At 44.8% G+C, this 26,005-nt stretch overlaps 1 protein-coding gene across 3 annotated transcripts in view; it reads left to right on the forward strand.

The window, feature by feature from the left end:
- ndufaf2 (NADH:ubiquinone oxidoreductase complex assembly factor 2) overlaps positions 1-26,005 on the forward strand; it is a 293,251-nt gene that overhangs the window by 245,086 nt on the left and 22,160 nt on the right. For all 3 annotated transcript variants that reach the window (XM_070869233.1, XM_070869234.1, XM_070869235.1), the window contains one exon: positions 10,698-10,738. In XM_070869233.1, the coding sequence (XP_070725334.1) occupies positions 10,698-10,738 (41 nt within the window). The remainder of the gene's footprint in view (positions 1-10,697; positions 10,739-26,005) is intronic.

A 26,005-nucleotide genomic window follows, 5' to 3' on the forward strand; every position in this document is an offset into this window, starting at 1 on the left:
GGGAGAAATTTAGAATTCAACAGAGGAAAACTAAGGGTTTAATTAAGAGGGAGAAAATAGAGTACGAGAGGAAGCTTGCAGGGAACATAAAAGTTGACTGCAAAAGATTCTATAAATATGTGAAGAGAAAAAGATTAGTAAAGACAAACATAGGTCCCTTGCAGTCGGATTCGGATGAATTTATAATGGGGAATAAAGAAATGGCAGACCAATTGAATAAATACTTTGGTTCTGTCTTCACGAAGGAAGACACAAATAACCTTCCGATTGTACTAGGGGACAGTAGGTCTAGTGAGAAGGAGGAACTGAAGGATATCCTTATTAGGTGGGAAATTGTGTTCGGGAAACTGATGGGATTGAAGGCTGATAAATCCCAGGGGCCTGATAGTCTGCATCCCAGAGTGCTTAAGGAAGTGGCCCAAGAAATAGTGGATGCATTGGTGATCATTTTCCAACAGTCTATCGACTCTGGATCAGTTCCTATAGACTGGAGGGTAGCTAATGTAACACCACTTTTTAGAAAGGGAGGGAGCGAGAAAGCGGGTAATTATAGACCGGTTAGCCTGACATCAGTAGTGGGGAAAATGTTGGAATCAATCATTAAGGATAAAATAGCAGCGCATTTGGAAAGCAGTGACAGGATCGGTCCAAGTCAGCATGGATTTATGAAAGGGAAATCATGCTTGACGAATCTTCTGGAATTTTTTGAGGATGTAACTAGCAGAGTGGACAAGGGAGAGCCAGTGGATGTGGTATATTTGGACTTTCAAAAGGCTTTTGACAAGGTCCCGCACAAGAGATTGGTGTGCAAAATCAAAGCGCATGGATGGTATTGGGGGTAATGTACTGACATGGATAGAGAACTGGTTGGCAGACAGGACGCAGAGAGTCGGGATAAACTGATCCTTTTCAGAATGGCAGGCAGTGACTAGTGGGGTGCCGCAGGGCTCAGTGCTGGGCCCCCAGCTCTTTACAATATACATTAACGATTTAGATGAAGGAATTGAGTGTAATGTCTCCAAGTTTGCAGATAACACTAAACTGGGTGGCAGTGTGAGCTGCGAGGAGGATGCTAATAGGCTGCAGGGTGACTTGGACAGGTTAGGTGAGTGGGCAAATGCATGGCAGATACAGTATAATGTGGATAAATGTGAGGTTATCCATTTTGGGGGCAAAAACATAAAGGCAGAATATTACCTGAATGGCGTCAGATTAGGAAAAGGGGAGGTGCAACGAGACCTGGGTGTCATGGTTCATCAGTCACTGAAAGTGGGCATGCAGGTACAGCAGATGGTGAAGAAGGCAAATGATATGTTGGCCTTCATAGCTAGGGGATTTGAGTATAGGAGCAGGGAGGTCTTACTGCAGTTGTACAGTGCCTTAGTGAGGCCTCACCTGGAATATTGTGTTCAGTTTTGGTCTCCTAATCTGAGGAAGGACGTTCTTGCTATTGAGGGAGAGCAGCGAAGGTTCACCAGACTGATTCCGGGGATGGCGGGACTGTCATATGAGGAGAGACTGGATCAACTGGGCCTTTATTCACTGGAGTTTAGAAGGATGAGCGGGGATCTCATAGAAACGTTTAAGATTCTGAAGAGACTGGACAGGTTACATGTGGGAAGAATGTTCCCGATGTTGGGGAAGTCTAGAACCAGGGGACATAGTCTTAGGATAAGGGGTAGGCCATTTAGGACTGAGATGAGGAGAAACTTCTTCACTCAGAGAGTTGTTAACCTGTGGAATTCCCTGCCGCAGAGAGTTGTTGATGCCAGTTCATTGGATATATTCAAGAGGGAGTTAGATCTGGCCCTTACGGCTAAGGGGATCAAGGGGTATGGAGAGAAAGCAGGAAAGGAGTACTGAGGGAATGATCAGCCATGATCTTATTGAATGGCGGTGCAAGCTCGAAGGGCCGAATGGCCTACTCCTGCACCTATTTTCTATGTTTCTATGTCACTTTCTGCTTCAAATGTTGCACCGTGTTTACCATTAATTTCATGTAGTAATCTTCTTTATAAGCCTCACACTTGGAACTTCATCAAATGCCTTCTCAAACTTCAAATTCATTATTGTAACTTCTTTGTTGTACTTGGCAAATAATTTCGTTACCTCTGAAAGAATTCCAGCATACTTAAGTATGAGGCACATCTTGTTGCAGGCTATATCTTATGGTTTATGCAGTCTCTTGATGAACATCAGTAGCATCCCATAAAATGTTGTGAAATTTTTCCCACCACTGATGTCAGACTAACTGGCCTATAAATTCTAGATTCATGCCTCACATTGTTTTAAAAGTAATAACATTTGCTATTATTGGGTGCGTGCCATTTGATTCAGGACCCCTGGAGGCATTTTAAGTATCAGCTTAATTCATTGGTAGCACTCTCGCCTCTGAGTCAAAAGATAGTGGGTTCAAAACTCAACCTCCGTAGTGAGACAGTGCTGCATTGTTTGATGTGCCATCTTTTGAATGAAACATTAAACAGATGTCTTGTTTGCCTGAACAGGTGGACATAAAATATCCCAATGCAAGAACAGTGGATTTCTCCTGGACATTTACCTCATTGCTGTTTACTTTGCTATGTGCAAATTGGCATGCATATAAAACAACAGTGACTACTTCAAAAATCATTTATTGGCTCTGACATTCTGAAGACATGAAAGGTGCAATATAATGAAAATTCATTCATCTTTAAACCTTTGCGTTTCTTCATTGCACTAACAGTAGGTTGCTTGCTCATCCTCTCAGATCGAAATGGCACTTGGTATGAAGGAGAGAAAATACCTACCAAAGCAATTAATTGACTCATTAAATTTAAACCAAATAAGGGCTTGAGATTCATTTAAAAAAATGCACAGAAAGTTACGGTAGATCAGGTCGGTAAAGTACTGGAAGGCTAAATTCTCAACTAGCAGCCTTGAGTGTCAGTAGCCTATTTGACTGGGGTGACTTTGCTTCTGAGCTTCACATCCCTTCACACAATGCCCACAAATGGGTACTTTCCATCAGGGGTCATTGGATTATAATTAGGAAAGCGGCATTCAGGCTGATTATCTTTTTGTCTCATCATTAGAAGTTACTGTTATATATGTGAACTTGTATTTACCCTGTACAGCCACCAGAGGGCTCATCCTCTCGAGTCCCATAATCCCTTGGGAGCACAGGTATTTAAGGAGGCCTCACAGGTTGGAGAGGCACTCGAGACCGGCAATAAAAGGGAAGGGAAGCGTTCTGATGGTGAGGTACCGGTTCTACATCTACAAAAGGTCTGAAGGTCAGGAAGTGACGAGTTATGTCGCCGAGTTAAGACGCCTTGTAGGACATTGCGAATTTGAGGGACATTTAGAGCACAGGCTTTTTCATGTCAGAGACTTTTTCGTACTTGGCATTGGCCACGAAACCATTCTTCGCAAACTTTTGACTGTAGAGACCCCAACCTTGAGTAAGGCCATAGCGATAGCCCAGGCGTTCATTGCCACCAGTGACAATATGAAGCAAATCTCAGCACACAAGTGCTGCTACAAGTACTGTGAACAAAGTGATGTTGTTTTCGAATCATAACGTACAGGGCAGGTCACACATACCTGCAGCTACATGTCCACAGATGTCTGAGTCCACCATCAAGGGTAATGAATGCAATGCCATTAACACCTAGTTGGCGCTGCGGCAGAGATCATCGTTTGCATTCATGCCGATTCAAAAGGTACGTTTGTAAGGACTGTGGAACAAGAGGACACCTCCAACGAGTGTGCAGGCAAGCTGCAAATCCTGTTAAACCTGCAAACCACCATATTGCAGAGAAGGATAGATCCACGGAGGATCACGACGAACCAGAGATTCTGACCGAGGAGGCAGAGGTACACACATTCACCACAAATTGTCCCCCGATAATGCTGAATGTTGAACTAAATGAATTCCCGGTGTCAGTGGAGCTGGACATGGGTGCGAGCCAGTCCATCATGGGCAAAAAGACTTTCGAAAGCTTGTGGTGCAACAATGCCTCAAGGCCAGTCTTAACTCCAGTTCGCACGACACTAAGAACTTACACAAAGGAACTGATTCCCGTCATTGGCAGTGCTACCGTAAAGGTCTCCTACGATGGAGCGGTGCACAAGCCACCACTCGGGGTGGTACCGGGCGATGATCCAACGCTGCTCAGCAGGAGCTGGCTGGGAAAGATACGCTGGAACTGGGACAACGTCCGAGCGCTATCGCCCGCTGACAACACTTTGTGTGCCCAGGTCTTAAACAAATTTCCTTCACTGATCGAACCAGGCATCGGGAAATTTCAAGGAGCAAAAGTGCAGATTCACCTAATTCCGGGGACGCGACCCATCCATTACAAGGCAAGAGCATTACCGTACATGATGAGAGAAAGGGTAGAGATCGAGCTCGACCGGCTGCAAAGAGAGGGCATCATTTAACCAATCGAGTTCAACGAGTGGGCCAGTCCGATCCTTCCTGTCCTCAAGGGAGCCGGCACCATCAGTTACTTTATAATCGCCACCGATTCTATCAATCATTTCTCCCTGCAGGACCAATACCCACTACCAAAGGCTGACAACCTCTTTGCAATGAGGAAAGACGTTCACGAAGCTGGATCTGACTTCAGCCTACATGGCACAGGAACTGGAGGAATTATCGAAGTCCCTCATCTGCATCAACACGCACAAGGGTCCTTTTGTTTATAACAGATGCTCGTTTGGAATCCGATCAGCAGCAGCGATATTCCAGAGAAACATGGAAAGCTTACTGAAGTTGGTCCTGCACACTGTGGTCTTCCATGACGACATCTTGGTCACAGGTTGGAACACAGCCGAGCATCTGCAAAACCTGGAGGAGGTTCTTAGTCGACTCAACCGCATGGGGCTCAGGTTAAAATGCTCGAAGTGCGTTTTCCTAGTGCCTGAAGTGGAGGTCTTGGGAAGGAGGATTGCGGCGGATGGCATCAGGCCCACCAATGCGAAGACGGAGGCAATCGAGAACGCAGCGAGGCCACAGAATGTGACGGAGCTGCGGTCGTTTCTGGGACTCCTGAACTACTTTAGTAACTTCTTACTGGGTCTTGGCACACTGTTAGAACCACTGAATGTTTTACTACGAAAAGGGGACAAATGGGTTTGAGGCAAAAGCCAATAAAATGCCTTTGTAAAAGCGAGAAAATTGTTATGCTCAAACAAATTGCTTGTGTAGTATGATCCATGTAAGTGTTTGGTACTAGCATGTGATGCGTCGTCAAATGGGGTCGGGTGTGTATTGCAACAAGCTAATGATTCGGGGAAACTGCAACCAGTTGCTTATGCATCCAGGAGTCTGTCTAAGGCTGAGAGAGCCTACAGCATGATTGAGAAAGAAGTGTTAGTGTGTGTCTATGGGGTAAAGAAAATGCATCAGTACCTGTTTGGGCTAAAATTCGAATTGGAAACTGACCATAAGCCACTTATATCCCTGTTTTCCGAGAGTAAAGGGATAAATACCAACGCATCGGCCCGCATCCAGAGATGGGCGCTCATGTTGTCCGCGTACAACTACGCCATCCGCCACAGGCCAGGCACAGAAAACTGCGCCGATGCTCTCTGCAGGCTGCCATTGCCCACCATGGGGTTGGAAATGGCGCAGCCCGCAGATCTAGCCATGATTATGGAAGCATTTGAGAGTGAGCAATCACCTGTCACTGCCCGGCAGATCAAAATCTGGACAAGCCAGGACCCCTTATTATCTCTAGTCAAAAGCTCTGTGCTTCACGGGAGCTGGTCCAGTGTCCCAGTGGAAATGTAGGAAGAGATTAAGCCGTACCAGCGGCGCAAAGGTGAAATGTCTATACAAGCTGCCCCACAGAAAGCAGTCTATCAAGTAGTGGTCCCCAAGAAGGGCAGAGACACCTTCATCAATGACCTCCACAGTACCCACCCAGGCATCATAATGATGAAAGCCATAGCCAGATCCCACGTGTGGTGGCCCGGTATCGATGCGGACTTTGAGTCTTGCGTTCACAGATGTAATACATGCTCGCAGTTAAGCAATGCACCCAGGGAGGCGCCACTAAGTTTATGGTCTTGGCCCTCCAAACCATGGTCCAGGGAACACGTCGACTATGCAGGCCCGTTCTTGGGTAAAATGTTTCTTGTGGTTGTAGAAGCGTATTCCAAGTGGATTGAATGTGAGATAATGTCGGCTAACACGTCCGCTGCCACTACTGAAAGCCTGCGGGCCATGTTTGGCACTCTCAGCTTACCCCATGTTCTGGTGAGCGACAACAGGCCATGTTTTACCAGTGCTGAGTTCAAAGAATTCATGACCCGCAACGGGATCAAACATGTCGCATCTGCCCCGTTTAAACCAGCGTCCAATGGTCAGGCAGAGAGAGCAGTGCAAACCATCAAGCAAGGGTTGCAGAGGGTAACTGAAGGCTCACTGCAGACTCGCCTATCCTGAGTCCTGCTTGGCTACCGCATGAGACCCCACTCACTCACTGGGATCCCACCTGCTGAACTGCTCATGAAAAGAGCACTTAAGAAAATGTTGGAATCAATTATTAAAGATGAAATAGCAGCACATTTGGAAAGCAGTGACGGGATCAGTCCAAGTCAGCATGGATTTATGAAAGGGAAATCCTGCTTGACTAATCTTTTAGAATTTTTTGAGGATGTAACTGGTAGAGTAGACAAGAGAGAACCAGTGGATGTGGTGTATTTGGACTTTCAAAAGGCTTTTGACAAGGTCCCACACAAGAGATTGTTGTGCAAAATTAAAGCACATGGTATTGGGGGTAATGTACTGATGTGGATAGAGAACTGGTAGGCAGGAAGCAGAGAGTCGGGATAAACGAGTCCTTTTCAGAATGGCAGGCAGTGACTAGTGGGGTGCCGCAGGGCTCAGTGCTGGGACCCCAGCTATTTACAGTATACATTAATGATTTGGATGAGGGAATTGAGTGTAATGTCTCCAAGTTTGCAGATGACACTAAGCTGGGTGGCGGTGTGAGGAGGATGCTAAAAGGCTGCACGGTGACTTGGACAGGTTAGGTGAGTGGGCAAACGAGTGGCAGATGCATTATAATGTGGATAAATGTGAGGTTATCCACTTTGGTGGTAAAAACACGAAGGCAGAATATTATCTGAATGGCGGCAGATTAAGAAAAGAGGAGGTGCAACAAGACCTGGGTGTCATAGTACATCAATCATTGAAAGTTGGCATACAGGTACGGCAGGCGGTGAAGAAGGTAAATGGTATGTTGGCCTTCATAGCTAGGGGATTTGAGTATAGGAGCAGGGAGGTCTTACCAAGGCCCTGTACAACTGCAGTGAGGCCTCACCTGGAATATTGTGTTCAGTTTTGGTCTCCTAATCTGAGGAAGGTTGTTCTTGCTATTGAGGGAGTGCAACGAAGGTTCACCAGACTGATTCCTGCGATGGCAGGACTGACATATGAGGAGAAACTTGATCGACTGGGCCTGTATTCACTGGAGTTTATAAGGATGAGAGGGGATTGCATAGAAACATGGACTGGACAGGTTAGATGCAGGAAGACTGTTCCCGATGCTGGGGAAGTCCAGAACCAGGGGACACAGTCTTAAGGATAAGGGGTAAGCCAATTAGGACTGAGATGAGAAGAAACTTCTTCACTCAGAGAGTTGTTAACCTGTGGAATTCCCTGCTGCAGAGAGTTGTTGATGCCAGTTCATTGGATATATTCAAGAGGGAGTTAGATATGGCCCGTATGGCTAAAGGGATCAAGAGACATGGAGAGAAAGCAGGAAAGGGGTACTGAGGTGAATGATCAGCCATGATCTTATTGAATGATGGTGCAGGCTCGAAGGGCCAAATAGCCTACTCCTGCACCTATTTTCTATGTTTCTAAGGCTCTCGTTAGTTCACCCTGATCTACATGAACAGGTAGAGAGCAGGCGGCTTCAACAAAGTACATACCATGATAGCGCAAATGTGTCACGCGAGATTGAAATCCATGATCCTGTATTTGTATTGAATTATGGACAAGGTCCCAAATGGCTTCCCGGCACTGTCGTGGCCAAAGAGGGGAGCAGGGTGTTTCGGGTCAAACTTTCAAATGGACTCATTCACCAGAAACACTTGGACCAAATCCAACTCAGATTTACGGACTATCCTGAGCAATCCACCTTGGACCCTACCTTTTTTTGATCCCCCAACATACACACCAGTGGCAACCGGCACCACGGTTGACCACAAAGCAGAACCCATCATCCACAGCAACCCAGCAGGACCCAACACACCAGGCAATCCAGCAAGGCCAGCTGCACAGCAGCCCAGCGAGGGCCCAACAAATGATTCAACAATACCAGCTTTCACACCGAGACGATCAACCAGGGCAAGAAGGGCCCCTGATCGACTCTCATTGTAAATAGCTACACTACTGACTTTGGTGGGGGAGGGGGTAGTGTTATATATGTAAACTCGTATTTACTCTGTACAGCCACCAGAAGGCTCATCCCCCGAGTCCTAAGGGATCCCATAATCCTTTGGGAGCTCAGGTATTTAAGGAGGCCTCTCAGGTGGAGAGGCACTCTGGAGACCTGCAATAGAAGACTAAGGTCACACTTTTTACTTTGAGCTCACAGTGTTCAGTCTGATTCTTTCTCCATACTTAACTGTTATTGTAGCCAGTTGCGGTACCCTGTCACCAATCTGGCTGAAATCAGCTAACCCAGCATTGACCAGGGGGATTAAACATGGAGGGTGGTTTAAAATTTCGGCTCCCTATCTCCTACCCTAACCTTGCGGAAGACATGTTGAAACTGCTGAGAAACAGCTGTCTGTACCCTTTCATCAGAACATCTTGATGTGCTTTACATCCAATGAAGTGATTTCTTTTGAAGTGTAGCCATGTAGGAAGATAGCAACAGCAGAAAAAGAGTTTTTATTATTTTGATTTATCTGCAGTGTCGTATTCATCTGCACAGAGGATTTTATTTGTATGTTCAGCTGGATGTTAATGATCATCTGGCACGTTTTGAAGAAGAGTTTGGTAAAGGGTAGCTTTTCAGAGTGATGGGGTCCCACAAGGATCAGTCATGTTCGCAATTTATATTAATGTTTTGGACTTCAAAAACACAATTTCTAGTTTCTGGGATGGAACACAACTTTCCGACTTGGGTAAGGATGCTACCAACTGAGTCACAGCTGATGCTGATACATGAATAAAGAAAGACTTGCATTTATAAGGCGCCTTTCACGACCAATGAATGTCTCAAAGCGCTTTACAGCCAATGAAGTACTTTTGGAGTGTTGTCACTGTTGTAATGTGGGAAACACGTCAGCCAACTTGTGCACAGCAAAATCCCACAAACAGCAATGTGATAATGACCAGATAATCTGTTCGTTGATTGAGGGATAAATATGTGCCAGGATACCAGGGATAACACCCCTGCTCTTCTTCAAAATCGTGCTGTGGGATCTTTTACGTCCACCTGAGAAGGCAGACAGGGCTTCGGTTTAACGTCTCATCTGAAAGACGGCACCTCCGACCGTGTAGCACTCCCTCAGCACTGCACTGGAGTGTCAGCCTAGATTTATGTGCTCAACTTGCTGGAGTGAGACTTGAACCCACAACCTTCTGACGGCGAGTGTGCTACCAACTGACACTGATGGCGCTGTTATGATATGCTCTTTAACAAAGTGTGTAAGTACAGAGTAACAGCTGCACTACAATGCAGAGTTGTTGTAAAAAGTACATGAATTTTAGGAGAGATTTTTTTGAACTGTGAATGCTAGGAATCTGAGAAAAAAAGACAATGTCAAAAATGTACAACAATTCAATTTGCACCTGAAAGAGCAAAGTTAACTGCCTGAAATTTGCAGTTGTAATGATGGCGAAACTGTCAGCACTTGCCATCGTTACTGTGTAAAATTGACGTGAACTTCTGAAATCAAAATTCGGAAGTTGCTGTCAGAAATACCCAGCTCCTCCACAGGTGCGCTGTTGCAGTCCTCTCAGAAACAATCAAAACAGAATCACTGATTTGACATTACTTTCTCGCAGTCAAAGCCAATGAAAATATGAAGCCTGATTCAATCAAGAATAACTGATTTTTTTAACGGCATACCAAATCATAATTACTGCTGAACAACCTCTCTGGCCCTGCAAATCTAATTTTACAAGTGGCGAGTCTCATTCTTTCAGAAGATGATTTAAAAATTGCATGATTTTTAAAATAATTAACTTTTATTTCATTTCTTTAAAAGTTTGTTTGATATCAATGTTCTCCCTTAATCCTATGTGTATATCCCAAACTTTATTTTGCTTTCTATACAATTGATTAAAATGTGAATTATATTGCCTACTTTAAACTTCCTGCTTTGCTGTCTGTGAAAATTCTTCATTCTGATTGGCTGATCAGCTTGTCTGCTGTCTGCCCCGTTGCTGGACGCCACAGATCCCATATAGATGGCTCCAAAGTGACGTTGGAATAGAGGAAATCTACACTCTGGAGCCTGTCAAATCTTTGTGGGCAGCGTTTCTCGAAGTCAGTGGCGAGAGCCGTCCGTTTACCACTGACTGCAGAATCCAGGCCATTGTTTTGAATATAAGCCTGCTTCAGAATTTAGAAAGTTTTTATCACCTACATGCCTTATTATTTATTAATTTTCTAAGCACGTAGGGAAATGTTACAAGATACTTGATTTTTTAGTAAATTTTAATTTTCTTGCATTCTTAACAGCTTGGATGCGAGGGCGCAGAAAGAACCCACCCACCATAGAGGTAAGTTTCATGGACTTTTTGTTATTTTTTTATTTAAAATATTTACAAAACTATATGTTAAGTATCTAACAAGAAACACAAATGCAGTTTTAACACAAAACCAGTAACATGAAGGTCACATCAAATTGAAAAATGGTACTCCTTGTTTTTTTTTATACAGAGGACACTACCTCTGTTGTTGATAAATTCCGACTCATCATTTCTAAAAAAAAATCCAGTCTTCACAGTAAAGACTATAATCCATGTTTCCAAAAGCATCAATGGATTATATGCTAACATTTAATAAGGACTTTATTGTGAATAAACTCCACTGTAAGTAGTGTAAATCCTCATGTATTTTGATTAAAGTGCCCAATTGTACTTTGGGAAAAGTACATGGATTGCCTTAAAATGGTAAATAAGGCAATCACTCCCTAATGCATACATATTTCAATGGAAAAAATAGAGCATTATATCATTATTATTCTGCAGCGGATAGTCAAGATGTAGCAGGTCAGTAGAGGCTCAAAAGGTTGGAGAAATTGCAATTGTGCTCAGGCAAATGGGTTAGCATCAGAATTTGAAGAGTAGTGAATTGAACAAAGCTTCAAAGACCTGGACACAAATCTAGAAAGAAATGGACCATTGAAATAGTAACTGAAGTTTTTCACAATTAAATACTTGAAGGGGAGAAATTTTCAGGGGCTCTGGGGAAAGGGCAGGGGTGTGGGACTAATTGGATAGCTCTTTCAAAGAGCTGGTACAGGCACGATGGGCCAAAGGCCGCCTTCTGTGCTGTATCATTCTATGTCATGAAATTATGTTAGGATTAAGATATAGGGCTAGATTTTCCCCAAGCAGTTTTTTCGGCGCACTTACTGTAAATGTGGCAACTTTGTGCGCTGGAAACAGTGGCGAAAAAATGTGCCCCCATTCTGGCCGCTCTGCTGTGTCCCGGGTCCTGGTGTGGCATTTCTCGTGGGGTGGGGGGCGGAGCTACAGTCCTGCGCAGCAAACACTGTCGGCACCTCTGCACATGCGCGCTAGAGTGTGCGCATATGTGCAGTAGCTCATCGCAGCCCGACTCTGTGTGGGAGGGGCCGAAGCACGCTGTCCCCATCCCGGGCTGAGTGGCCTGCCGCACACTCTGGTATCAAAGAATCGCATTGGAGTAATGGAGTCTGGAGGTGATGAAGGGACATGTGAGTTTTAGTGGCAGATGGGCTGTGGCCCTTTTGACAAGGGCGGGGGAGCGGGCCTAGCTGAAGTGCTCTTGCAGAGAGCCGGCATGGGCTTGATGGAGCATTGACTTGGTGCAGAGCCAGGATGTCAAGGAGAATTCATAGGACACCGGAGAGGAGAGCATTGACGGCCAAAAGTGCCCAGTGTGTGAGATCATCTTCCCGCTCAACCTGGAGGACTTTGATTTCGAGCAGCACATTGTGAAGCACTTTGTAGCCTTTCCTCTCCCTTCCCCCTCCCGATGCTGTGGAGACCAGCCTTTCCTCTCCCTCCCCTCCCCCCGCCCCAACCCGGCCCACTGCCTTCTCTGGCTGATTTTAACTAAAGGTAGGATTTAATACAATTTTTTAATTGTTGTTCAATTGTTTACACTATTTTTATGTTGTTATTTAAACTTTTATATTGAATGTTTGCTGCTTGGTGCAGGTCCTACCTGCGCCGACTTGTTAACTGCCCGCAACGTTTTTCAGAGCTAGCCACATACGCTGACCTTAGCTGGCCAAAATGGCATAAATGGCCAAAAGTGGAGTAAGTGTATGGGAACGCCCCCTTTTAGGAAAAAAAAACTGAAGTAAAAAAAATCTAACCTAAGTGACTTACTCTGGAGCAAATTTTGTTGGGGAAAATGGCATTTTTTAACTTACGCCAGAAAAAATAACTTCCAAAAAAAATGGAGCAAGTCATGAGGAAAAGCAGGCGCATAGTTACTAAAATAAAGCATTTACATAGTTTGATTGAAGTCATATATAATATTCTTGCAGCCTATTAGAATTTATAATATTTTAGTCTCTTGCTGGTAGTGGGGCTTTACCTCATAAAACTACATTTCCTATAATGATCGCTGCACAATAGCCTGCCAATACATTTTAATACGGTCTTTGCAACAATTAACTTATAAAATCAATAACTACCTTTTTTAAAAAAATTATTTGTAGTATAAACCTCAAGAATGATCAGGGTACGGTCCAACTCACTAAAAGCATCATGAGGATGCATTAGACCAAGCATATTGGGGGAGAAATTTGGTCACGCCTCATTATGGGGTGTAACCCAGGCCAAGCGGTAATTTTAGCGCCTTGAAAAGGTTTGCGCCCTCTGCCCAGAGCTGACAAGGGCGACAAATCATCTTTGCACACCAGAGCTGGCTGGCTGGCTGGCTGAGGGTGGGGGGGGCGGCGTCACGATAATGAAAATTTGGTCGGTACATTTTGCAGACCCATTACACACACATGCGCGGAACTCCGAATCAGACCCCGGGAAAAGCCGAGTCTTAAAGGCGGGGCACAGTATTGCACCCATTAAAGTTTTCAAGATCATTTATTTTCAACCTGCACTGTTAAGTCTGTCTGCTGCTGCAAACTCGGATGCTCACGCACCGCGCTCTGTGTAACCATTGCACCGACTGATCTCTGAGGGAAGCGCTTCCTCATCCCTTTAAGTAGCCACCAGTAAACGACTCTCCAAACCTGTAACGACTGTTTTTCCAGACGTTGTTCTTGGTGGCCGCTAAATGAGGTGGCCACACCTAATTTACCAACTGGAGCGCAAGCCTTGGCATTGCACCAGGACGGACATCAGGATCATACTGATCATCAGCAGCCAGGCGTTACTGGTTTGCTACCCCAGTGAGCCTCGAATGAATTTTCGGTCTGGGCGCTAAAAGCTGTACTCCAGGCCCGTAACATCTTGCGTTCCCATTAATGCCCCCTCTGGCCTCTAACTGAGGTGTTAGGCAACCGAAAATCCAGTCCTTTATGTTTGTAATTTTCCAACATTCCATAGACTCTGGATCAGTTCCTATGGTGTGGAGGGTAGCCAATGTAACCCCACTTTTTAAAAAAGGAGAGAGAGAGAAAACAGGTCAGCCTGACATCGATGGGTAGTGGGTAAAATGATGGAATCAATTATTAAGGATGTCATAGCAGCGCATTTGGAAAGAGGTGACATGATAGGTCCAAGTCAGCATGGATTTGTGAAAGGGAAATCATGCTTGACAAATCTTCTGGAATTTTTTGAGGATGTTTCCAGTAGAGTGGACAAGGAAGAACCAGTTGATGTGGTGTATTTGGACTTTCAGAAGGCTTTCGACAAGGTCCCACACAAGAGATTAATGTGCAAAGTTAAAGCACATGGGATTGGGGGTAGTGTGCTGACGTGGATTGAGAACTGGTTGGCAGACAGGAAGCAAAGAGTAGGAGTAAATGGGTACTTTTCAGAATGGCAGGCAGTGACTAGTGGGGTACCGCAAGGTTCTGTGCTTGTGCCCCAGCTGTTTACATTGTACATTAATGATTTAGACGAGGGGATTAAATGTAGTATCTCCAAATTTGCGGATGACACTAAGTTGGGTGGCAGTGTGAGCTGCAAGGAGGATGCTATGAGGCTGCAGAGTGACTTGGATAGGTTAGGTGAGTGGGCAAATGCATGTCAGATGAAGTATAATGTGGATAAATGTGAGGTTACCCACTTCAGTGGTAAAAACAGAGAGACAGACTATTATCTGAATGGTGACCGATTAGGAAAAGGGGAGGTGCAACGAGACCTGGGTGTCATGGTACATCAGTCATTGAAGGTTGGTATGCAGGTACAGCAGGCGGTTAAGAAGGCAAATGGCATGTTGGCCTTCATAGCGATGGGATTTGAGTACAGGGGCAGGGAGGTGTTACTACAATTGTACAGGGCCTTGGTGAGGCCACACCTGGAGTATTGTGTACAGTTTTGGTCTCCTAACTTGAGGAAGGACATTCTTGCTATTGAGGGAGTGCAGCGATGGTTCACCAGACTGATTCCCGGGATGGCGGGATTGACATATCAAGAAAGACTGAATCAACTGGGCTTGTATTCACTGGAGTTCAGAAGAATGAGAGGGGATCTCATAGAAACGTTTAAAATTCTGACGGGTTTAGACAGGTTAGATGCAGGAAGAATGTCCCCAACGTTGGGGAAGTCCAGAACCAGAGGTCACAGTCTAAGGATAAGGGGTAAGCCATTTAGGACCGAGATGAGGAGAAACTTCTTCACCCAGAGAGTGGTGAGCCTGTGGAATTCTCTACCACAGAAAGTTGTTGAGACCAATTCACTAAATATATTCAAAAAGGAGTTAGATGTAGTCCTTACTACTAGGGGGATCAAGGGGTATGGCGAGAAAGCAGGAGTGGGATACTGAAGTTGCATGTTTAGCCATGAACTCATTGAATGGCGGTGCAGGCTCGAAGGGCCGAATATGTTACTCCTGCACCTATTTTCTATGTTTCTATGTAACATAGAAACGATGTAGTGCTTGGTATAGTTGGTTTACTTTGATGCCGTATGTGTTGGCAAGATGATACTTGGCGGTTTTTTTTGTTTTCTTTGAATTCCCCTCTACATTTCTGTACTCTACAGATTGCAAAACTACCAGGCATCCATCTCTATGAAGGACTGGAATATTATTAAACTAAGCTGTTTGATAAAATAGCTTCCATCGGTGCAAAAGGGTTTTCCTGTTTCTTTTCAATATTTTCTTTAGACCTATCTTCATTTTTATATGGGATAAATAGGCTCATCATTTGTATTGCACCATTCAAAGTCACCTTGTTCTCAATTCATCAGGATGGTGCAGTGATGTGAAAACACACTAAAAATCAATGCAATTTAGATTCTGACACTAAACAAAATAAGGATGAGGCACACTGCATTGGCATCAATACCAACATGTAGATTAAATATACAAATCAGCCCAAAGATTTACTCCAGAATCCTCCCACTGTGAATAGAATATCTTCAAATACTTGTAGCTTTAGATAGGCCAATAGACTTGAGTTTATAGCATGCATTTGGCAGGAGTTATGGTGAATCATATTACAGACAGAGTGGACTAGTCACACATGGACTTGCATCCTTGGAACAACTCTAGAGTATGAGGGATGGTCCAAAGTGATGGATGTCTATAGTAAGGAAAATAAGTAACATAAACTCTTGCGAGCTTACTTTTTGAAATTATGCAGATGGAGAAAATCCTTGACGTTGAAAGCACCCTACCCTAAGAATTGCCATTCCTTTTATCCGTATACATTTGGTACTGTTGGATTTCTGAAAATCTATATGTTACTATTAGTAAGTGTCTCTTTTTTTCTTTTTATTTTAATGAATTCTATTTATCTGTTGTATTTTTCAGTCCTTTTGATTGAATTGTCTTATTTTAATTTTGTGCCCTCACCATGCTTATCTGAATATCACATTGGTGTTTTGCTGACCTACTTCCTTCAGTCTTGTTTATTTTGTTTATCTCTGGATTTATTTTTCTACCTTTTGTTGTTCTTTGGCTTTACTTGATATTTTTAGCGAGGGCAGGTTGGGGGAGTCATTACAGGCAGCTGTCAACTTGGAAGGAGACAGAGAAGTTTGTGGAATATAATTTATAAGATTTAATAAAAGCTCACAATACTGTACCATTTTTGACATATTTACACTTCAACAGGCATCTCAACTAACAAACCATTGTTTCTCTGAAAAGTACAGGCGAGTTTTAATAACTGTTAGTTATCTCAGTGTGTGTAGTTGTTTTCTACTGTATCCGTATGTTGTGCAGAATTTTAAGATGCACTCAATAAAATGGAAGTGTTGCTGGTGGCTGTTATGTATGCATGTCAATGATGTACTGTAACACTAGACCTGAATGTACCTTCACCCTGTATATACCATACCTGTACACCAGAGGGTGCTGCTGCTGGAGACCTAAGGGTCACCTGTACACTGCAGGTAACCAAGTATAAAAGGGAGCTCACCTCTTGGTGTCCTCACTCTAGGAACTGCAATAAAGGACTATAGTCTGTATAGTTCAAGCGCCATATCCCTGCCTCGTGGAGTCATTAAGAGCGTGCTTGCATATACAATAACTAGCTACGAGGTTACGAATTACCACGTACAACATGTCCAATCTACGCTGCTCACCTACACAACACTCGTTGGCAGCGTAGACGTCCAGGTGTCTCATGGCGGCGCGATGTACAAGCTCCCCATTGTGGATCATTGCTGGTGATGGTCCAACACTGCTGGGAAGAAGTTGGATGAAGCAAGTCCAAATAGGTCAGTGCAACGATGACCTCCGAGCCCCAGCGATCGACATCCTACGCGGCCCCAAATGTGGATCCATTGCAACACCTAGAAATCCGACCGTCCAGCTCGACTGCGTGGCGACGACACAGACTGCACAACACCGCGGCGAGATAATCCAACCCGAACGACCAGACTTCACCTTCCGGGCCGTGGCAGGACTCCCGAGGGAAGAAGATCGGCGTAGAAGGTAGATTCCCGGCGTCCGTGGCAGAACCTGGGGAAAAAAGGATCACCGCAGCCTACCTCGCAGAGAGAGAGAGAAGATAGCACCTACACCACGAGGCGAAGAACCTGGAATCAAGATGGTCGCGATCAGACCACGAGGGGCAGTGTTGAAGGAGCAACACGTGGTACTGAGCGGCGAACCGGATTGGGGTAAAGATTGCAAGGCCCTCTTAAAGGAGACCGGCAACCCAAGACAATTAAAGGGACAGTTCCACTCTAGGCACAGCGATGCCAGTGATATTAAAGTTTAAAGTGCAGTAAATGAATGCAGGTATGCAAATATCATGTTAAATGGTGATGCCAGAAAAGTTAATGGGAAAAATGTAATGAATGCTTCTAAAAGTGATGCAAGTAACAAAGTTGAATAGTGATGCCAGAAATGCCAATGAGATAAATGTAACCCTGTATAGAGATACCAATACACAAAGTGTTGTAAGTGCAAAATGTGAAAATGTGAAGAGAAATAACCATGCCGAGTCGACTAGTTGTGATCGGAGCCAATGTGTCATGCATGCTAAAGATAGAATGATAAATGACACCAGGTTCTACAGGTATAATGTCAATGTTAGAGGAAACCCCCTGTGGGAGACCCCCAGGTCCAGTGGGCTACCTGACCATGTAGCCTGTGCCTTTGGGACAAATGTGATGCCCCAGGAAGGGCTCACACAACCAGTGGGAGCAGACCCACTGCAGGGACAGCAGTCAATGGGCAGCACAGCCACCACCACTGGTAACCTGCCCCAGATCGGCCCTACACCCCCTGGCCACCAGGACCAGCATCGGGAGCGAGAGGCCAGTACGCTTCAGCTTCCCCGGCAGAACCTGGGATGACCAGACTTCCACCATCAATGGAGGACAAGGAGCCCGCTCAGCCCTGTGGCCCTGCCCACCACCAAATGCCACAGGGTATGTATGTACCTTACCCATTGCACTGGCTCCACCACTGAGGAATCCTCCAGCAGTGACACCCACATGGTCTTTGTGTGTGTGTGTGTGTGTGTGTGTGGTGGGGGGGTGAATGTAGCCACGAGCACAGGGATCACACCTGGCACCCACACAACCCTCACCACAACCTCCCACAGCCCACTACTGATCACCTCCCCATGTCATGGCAATAAGGACTTGGGAAAGGCTTAAGGAGGAGTGTTATGTATACATGTCAATGATGTACTGTAACACTAGACCTGAATGTACCTTCACCCTGTATATACCATACCTGTACACCAGAGGGTGCTACTGCCGGAGACCTAAGGGTCACCTGTACACTGCAGGTAACCAAGTATAAAAGGGAGCTCACCTCTTGGTGTCCTCACTCTAGAAGCTGTAATAAAGGATTACAGTCTGTACAGTTCAAGTGGCATACCCCTGCCTTGTGGAGTCATTAAGACAGTGCTTGCATATACAATAGTGGCCATCTGGAATTTTGATTTTGTTCGATCATGCCTCACTTCCAGAGGAAATTAAATCTTGATCTGACATAAAACAGGATTTGATTGATTTTCAAATTGACTCTTTTCACACGATTATCAGATTATCCATGAAAGGTTTTGATAGAGTAGTCACAGAGTAAGTGTTTCCACTTGTGGGGAAGAGCAAAACTAGAGGCCATCAGTATAAGATAGTCACCAAGAAATCAAATGGGGAATTCAGAAGAAACTTCTTTGCCGAGAGAGAGGTGAGAATGTGGAACTTGCTACCACGGGGAGTGGTTGAAGTGAATAGTATAGATGCATTTAAGGGGAGGCCAGATAAGCATATGAGGGAGAAGGGAATAGAGGGTTATTCTAACAGAGTTAGATGAGGAAAGACAGAAGGAGGCTCCAGTAGAGCATAAACACCGGCTTGGACTGGTTGGCCTGTTTATGTGCTGTATATCCAATTTAGAAACTAAACACAATTCTGTTAAGAATGTAGATTTAAGATTTGCTAGCTAATTGAATAGTTTTAGGTTAATTGGAGCCACAAAATGTTTGTCACGAGCTCCATTTGCTTTAAAGGCAAGCAAGATTTGATTGCAGTTGTATATAAAATTGGTAATTTACTAAAATATATTAGTTCTTTTGATCACCATAGAGTTAATATATTTTTCCAATGTACATGGTAGAACGCTATGGGTAAAATTCAATGTTTATACAAACTAGGGCTGTATTCCCTGGAATTTAGACGGTTATGGGGCGCTTTCATCGAAGTTTTTAAGATATTAAGGGAAGCTGATAAGGTAGATACAGAAACTATTTCTGCTGATTGGGGAGTCTAGGACTTCCGGGCATAGTCTAAAAATTAGAGCCAGATCCTTCAGGAGTGAAATTAGGTAGCACTTCTATACACACACAGGGCTGGATTTTCGGTTTTGCCGTATTCGGGGCGTAAATAGAGGCGGGGCGGGAAAGTTACCGGCCAGGGAACGTCTGCGCTCTGGGAGAAATTTTTGCCATCTGGGCCCTGTGCCAGGAGCGCAGCGCGAAGGGAGGTGTTGTATAACTTTTGCAGCACAAAAATGGGAACCTCGCTAACTAAAGTGTGGGGCCGGGAGCGCTCGGAGAGAGGCCTGGAGGTAACGGGGGGGGTGGGGAAACCAAAAATAAATCACCAAAACATTCCAAAAACATTGCCCGCGCCACCACAACACAACTCGCTTAAAAAAAAAAAGTAAAAGAATAAACACTCAAACTTACCTTTTTTGCACTTTATCTACCTAACCACTGCCGGCATGGTTGGACCGCTCTGTTTAACTGGCGGTAATAACCGGGCACGCTGTGGGGCATACGGGTCGGGTGCAAGTCAAAACTCGTGCCGGTGTCGCAACGAAAAACGTAGCACACCTGGCACGGCTCTTCCTGGCGGTACTTCTAAGCGCCGCCACAAAACCTGACCCGAAGCTCCCAACCAGACACAGAAGACCTTGCCGACCCATTTCTCGCTGATCCAGGGCGAGACCCGGAGCGCAAAGGACCCGAAAATCCAGCCATAAGGCTGACAGAGGTTTGAACACTCTTCTTCAAACAGCAGGGCCAATTGTTAATTTTAAATCTGAGAATTGATAGATTTTTGTTAACCAAAGGTATTCAGGGATATGGGCCAATGGAGTTAGGTCGCAGATTAGCCATGATCCCCTTTAATGGTGGAACAGGCTCGAGGTTCTAAATGGCCTATTCTTCTTTCTATGTTTATAGTTTGAAAAAATTCGTAAGAAAGCAAAACTGCCATTTGCCAATAGAGGGAGATAATTGGTTAATTAGAGATAATAACCATTACAGCTACAGGGGGTGAAATTGGTCTTCGGCGAAAGCGCAATAGCGAATTGGTAGCCCGTTTTACACTGCACCAGATTTTCTTTTCCATTGAAGCGATAATTCACCATTACTGAAGACCAATTCCACCTCCACAGTATCTCATTTATTGCTAATGTCATTTAACAACATTTTCATTAAACTTAATATTGTAATAGTGAATGGTATATCCAAGCAGCCTTAAAAAGGTAGTTTTATATGTTTCACCTTTTCTACAGTTTAGTTGAAGACATATCACATTCAGTACAGTATTTCAATTCCAAGATTGCATACATATTTATCATAATGAAGAATTTAAGTCATTTACTTTTGGACTAGGTTGTTTTGCTTTGTATAAATTTCAGAAAATGTTGAAGGTTTTTCTGCATCCTTTTTAAATCATTGCTTCTCCTTGAACAATCATTTACAAAATATTAAAATATTTTTAGAAATACTTGTGATAAAATGACAGCCACTTTTAGTTACCTGGTGCAGTTAGGTCATGGGATGCAATTCAATACTTCTGCCACAAGCTTAAAGCCACTTAAAAAAAAATTGTATACACATTCTTTGTCACATTTCATTATGCTGTGTAATAATGTTCCTTACCATGCTCAGGATCAGATTGTGGAGTCTGGAAAATCCTCCTGGTAGACCAGCATGAAGTGAACAGTCATCCAATGGCTCAGCTGCACTCCGGCCACAGAGAGGGCTGTTCCTGAGTCCTCAGTTGTGGTCATTTGCCGCACACCTTACCACCCCAAATCTAAAACAGCTGAACTTGCACCAGAGTTGGTGTGGCAGTTTGAAGCCATGCAGGGTCTCATCAAGCTGAGTGATGAAGGGATTTCTTACAAAGATGGAGCTTATCTCTATTCTGTTTGCCATAATGAGGCAATGTCCACCATGGAGACGGTTGGTAATGTAGTTCAGGTTGCTCTTCAGCTTATGAGTCGGGACGAGGCGCCTTCCATATATATTTGAAAAGTGGCATTTCCTGGATTTTCTCAGAGGTTCTTTGCTGCAATATGATGATTGATAAGAGGCTATGGCCTGGATTTTGTGGTGGCTAATGATGGTGAACTGTCATTGTTCATGTCATTACCGCTCTAAAACTGATCATAACTTCAAGATTTAGCACATTCACAGTTAAAAGTGGAAATGCTGAAGTTGCAGTCAGTCATTCACTGCTCCACCACAGGCCATGAAGTGGACGCTTTCTCCCCCCCTAGCCCCCACCCCCCCCCACCTCCCAGCCCGCCACCTAATGGCCAGCAATCATTTATTTTGGAATAGGTCTAACTGGGGTTTTAACAGCATAATGACTGCTAAACAACTAGTATGGCCCTGAAAACTAATTTTATATTTGTGGAATGTCAGATTTCTCCACTGATAAAAATGACTAGATTTTTAGAAAAATTAAAGGAATTGTTTTTGTAAAGTTTGTTCATGATATTTCAGCTTCTACCATAACCCCATGTGTATGTCCCAATCTTTGTTTTGCTCCAACATTTTTTTTAAAAGTGAAGATTATCAATGCTTTTCATTTCATTGTGAAGTTTGAGAGTTTATAGATTATTTTTCAGGACATGTTAAAAGATGGGGGCTCTACTATGTTAGCCATTAATCCTGGCTGCTATATTTATATGGCACCGAGCTGGAAAAAGGCTTATTGATCATTTTTAATATACTCTAAGAGGTCGCAGAAGTATGGGGAGGAGGCCTTAACCCCAACGACTTTACAGGGAACATCGCTCATACCTGCAGCTCTCTGAGGCACAGTGCATTTGAAGTGCGCTTCCGAAAATAAGTGCGGACAGAGACTGATACAGGCAGACTTATAGCCTACCAGCGGCAACAGGACTGCACTGCCCATTGAGGTGAAGGTGTCTGGGGCATTTGCCTTCTATGCCTCTGGCTCATTTCAGGCATCAGTGAGGGACATATGCTCCATCTCACAGCACGCTGTGTTTGCCAGGTGATTACTGCACTGTACGTATGCAGGATGGACTTCATAAACTTCCCAATGACCAAGGAGACCCAAAATGAGAGGACTGTAGGTTTTGGACGATTTTCTGGCTTCCCCAAGGTTCAGGGTGCCCTTGACTGTACGCACATTGCCCTGCGAGCACCTTTACAGAATCCAGAGGTTTACTAAAACCGAAAGGGATTCCACTCCATGAACGTACAGATCGTCTGCAACCATATTCAGCGCATCATGGCAGTCAGTGCCCAATATTCGGGGAGCATCCATGATGCTTTCATCTTGTGTGAGCACTGTCTCAGGCATATTCCAGCATCAACTAGAGCTGGATGCTGGGAGACAAAGGTTACGGCCTCGCCACTTGGCTCATGACCCCGCTCCGGAACCCTCAGACAGAAGCCGAGCATCGCTATAATGAGAACCATACAGCCACACGCAACATCGTCGAACAGACAATTGGAGTGCTCGAGCAGCGTTTCCAATGCCTGGACCACTCTGGAGGCTGCCTGCAATACTCCTTTCAGCAGGTCTCTGAGTTCATTCTGGTGTGCCATCATGAGGGGACAGGATTTGCCAATAGGGATTGCAGAACCATCTCAGGAGAGAGGGGGTGGGGGGCGAGGAGGACGAGGAACCTGGTGACGAACCCATGCCGCCACCACAACCACAGGGGAGGCCTTGTGGAAATTTCGCTGCTGCAAAAGCCTTACGTCAGCAACTCATAATTGAATGCTTTGCTTGAAGAGTGAAGTTTGACCGTTACCTGGCCACTCTATCCCACCATGCTGACTATTCCCCCTATTATTCTGCAAATGAGACACTACACAGGAAGGTTAAGGTGAACAAAAGAATTTATCAAACATTAAACTTTTATAACTTTAACATAATTTGTAAACATTGAAACTGGGAGGAGCAGTGTGATTAAACAACAATAACAACAACATTATAACCAGCACCACCGGCTTTTCCCCCGCCCTCCTTCCCCCCCCCACCCCACTACCCTTATCCCCCTCCCTGCCTTGCTCCTCGTACCCAAAGTGGCACCAAGATGGCGTGCAGCAACGTTGACAGAGCGCTGCTGTGTTGGGGGGAGAGACAATGGAGACACCGCCTGGGGAGACACTGGGCGAGCTCGTAATGTGGAAGGCCCAGCTTCTGACTGGCGAGCCTCTTCATCGGCATCGCCAGTCACACCGGGTAGGGGTCTGGGTGTCACACTGGGGAATGCAGAGAGTATGGCGGAAGGGTTTATGAATTGCATCACCTGCCCATGCTGAAGCGGAGCTTGTGTCTGTGATGCACCATACTCGGAAAGGCTTCTCGCCACACTACGGGACTCCAGTATCACTGGTGTAGGCCACCAGCCTCGTGTGGGCAGTGATGGCCTCGCAGGTTTCACGGCTCGCTCAGACAATCTGCAACCCTATGTCCAACTGGCAAATGATACTTAAAGGGTTGACGGTGGATAGGCAATGGCAAACATTTAAAGATCGCATGAATGAACTTCAACAATTGTACATCCCTGTCTGGAGTAAAAATAAAACGGGGAAGGTGGCTCAACCGTGGCTTACAAGGGAAAATAAGGATAGTGTTAAATCCAAGGAAGAGGCATATAAATTGGTCAGAAAAAGCAGCAAACCTGAGGACTGGGAGAAATTTAGAATTCAGCAGAGGAGGACAAAGGGTTTAATTAGGAGGGGGAAAATGACTGCAAAAGCTTCTATAGGTATGTGAAGAAATAATGGGGAACAAAGAAATGGCAGACCAGTTAAACAAATACTTTGGTTTTGTCTTCGCGAAGGAAGACACAAATAACCTTCCGGAAATACTAGGGGACCGAGGGTCTGGTGAGAAGAAGGAACTGAAGGATATCCTTATTTGGCGGGAAATTGTGTTAGAGAAATTTATGGGATTGAAGGCTGATCAATCCCCGGGGCCTGATAGTCTGCATCCCAGAGTACTTAAGGAAGTGGCCCTACAAATAGTGGATGCATTGGTGATCATTTTCCAACAGTCTATTGACTCTGGATCAGTTCCTATGGACTGGAGGGTAGCTAATGTAACACCACTTTTTAAAAAAGGAGGGAGAGAGAAAACGGGTAATTATAGACCGGTTAGCCTGACATCAGTAGTGGGGAAAATGATGGAATCAATTATTAAAGATGAAATAACAGCGTGTTTGGAAAGCAGTGACAGGATTGGTCCAAGTCAACATGGATTTATGAAAGGGAAATCATGCTTGACAAATCTTCTTGAATTTTTTGAAGATGTAACTAGTAGAGTGGACAAGGGAGAACCAGTGGATGTGGTGTATTTGGACTTTCAAAAGGCTTTTGACATGGTCCCATACAAGAGATTGGTGTGCAAAATTAAAGCACATGGTATTGGGGGTAATGTACTGACGTGGATAGAGAACTGGTAGGCAGACAGGAAGCAGAGAGTTGTGATAAATGGGTCCTTTTCAGAATGGGAGGCAGTGACTAGTGAGGTGCCGCAGGGCTCAGTGCTGGAATCCCAGCTATTTACAATATACATTAATGATTTGGATGAAGGAATTGAGTGTAATTTCTCCAAGTTTGCAGATGACACTGAACTGGGTGGCGGAGTGAGCTGTGAGGAGGACGCTAAGAGGCTGCAGGGTGACTTGGACAGGTTAGGTTACTGGGCAAATGCATGGCAGATGCAGTATAATGTGGATAAATGTGAGGTTATCCACTTTGGGGGCAAAAACATGAAGGCAGAATATTATCCGAATGGCGACAGATTAAGAAAAGGGAAGGTGCAACGAGACCTGGGTGTCATGGTACATCAGTCATTGAAAGTTGGCATGCAGGTACAGCAGGCGGTGAAGATGGCAAATGGTATGTTGGCCTTCATAGCTAGGGGTTTTGAGTATAGGAGCAAGGAGGTCTTACTGCAGTTGTACAGGGCCTTGGTGAGGCCTCACCTGGAATATTGTGTTCAGTTTTGGTCTCCTAATCTGGGGAAGGACATTCTTGCTATTGAGGGAGTGCAGCGAAGGTTCACCAGACTGATTCCCGGGATGGCTGGACTGACATAGGAGGAGAGACTGGATCAACTGGGCCTTTATTCACTGGGGTTTAGAAGGATGAGGGGGGATCTCATAGAAACATATAAAATTCTGATGGGACTGGACAGGTTAGATGCAGGAAGAATGTTTCCGATGTTGGGGAAGTCCAGAACCAAGGGACATAGTTTAAGGATAAGGGGTAAGCCAATTAGGACTGAGACGAGAAGAAACTTCTTCACTGAGAGTTGTTAACCTGTGGAATTCCCTACCGCAGAAAGTTGTTGATGCCAGTTCATTGGATATATTCAACAGGGAGTTAGATATGGCCCTTACGGCTAAAGGGATCAAGGTGTATGGAGAGAAAGCAGGAAAGGAATACTGAGGGAATGATCAGCCATGATCTTATTGAATGGTGGTGCAGGCTCGAAGGGCCAAATGGC

Source organism: Pristiophorus japonicus, chromosome 2 (genome assembly GCF_044704955.1).
Source record: "Pristiophorus japonicus isolate sPriJap1 chromosome 2, sPriJap1.hap1, whole genome shotgun sequence".
NCBI classification, from domain to species: Eukaryota; Metazoa; Chordata; class Chondrichthyes; family Pristiophoridae; genus Pristiophorus; species Pristiophorus japonicus.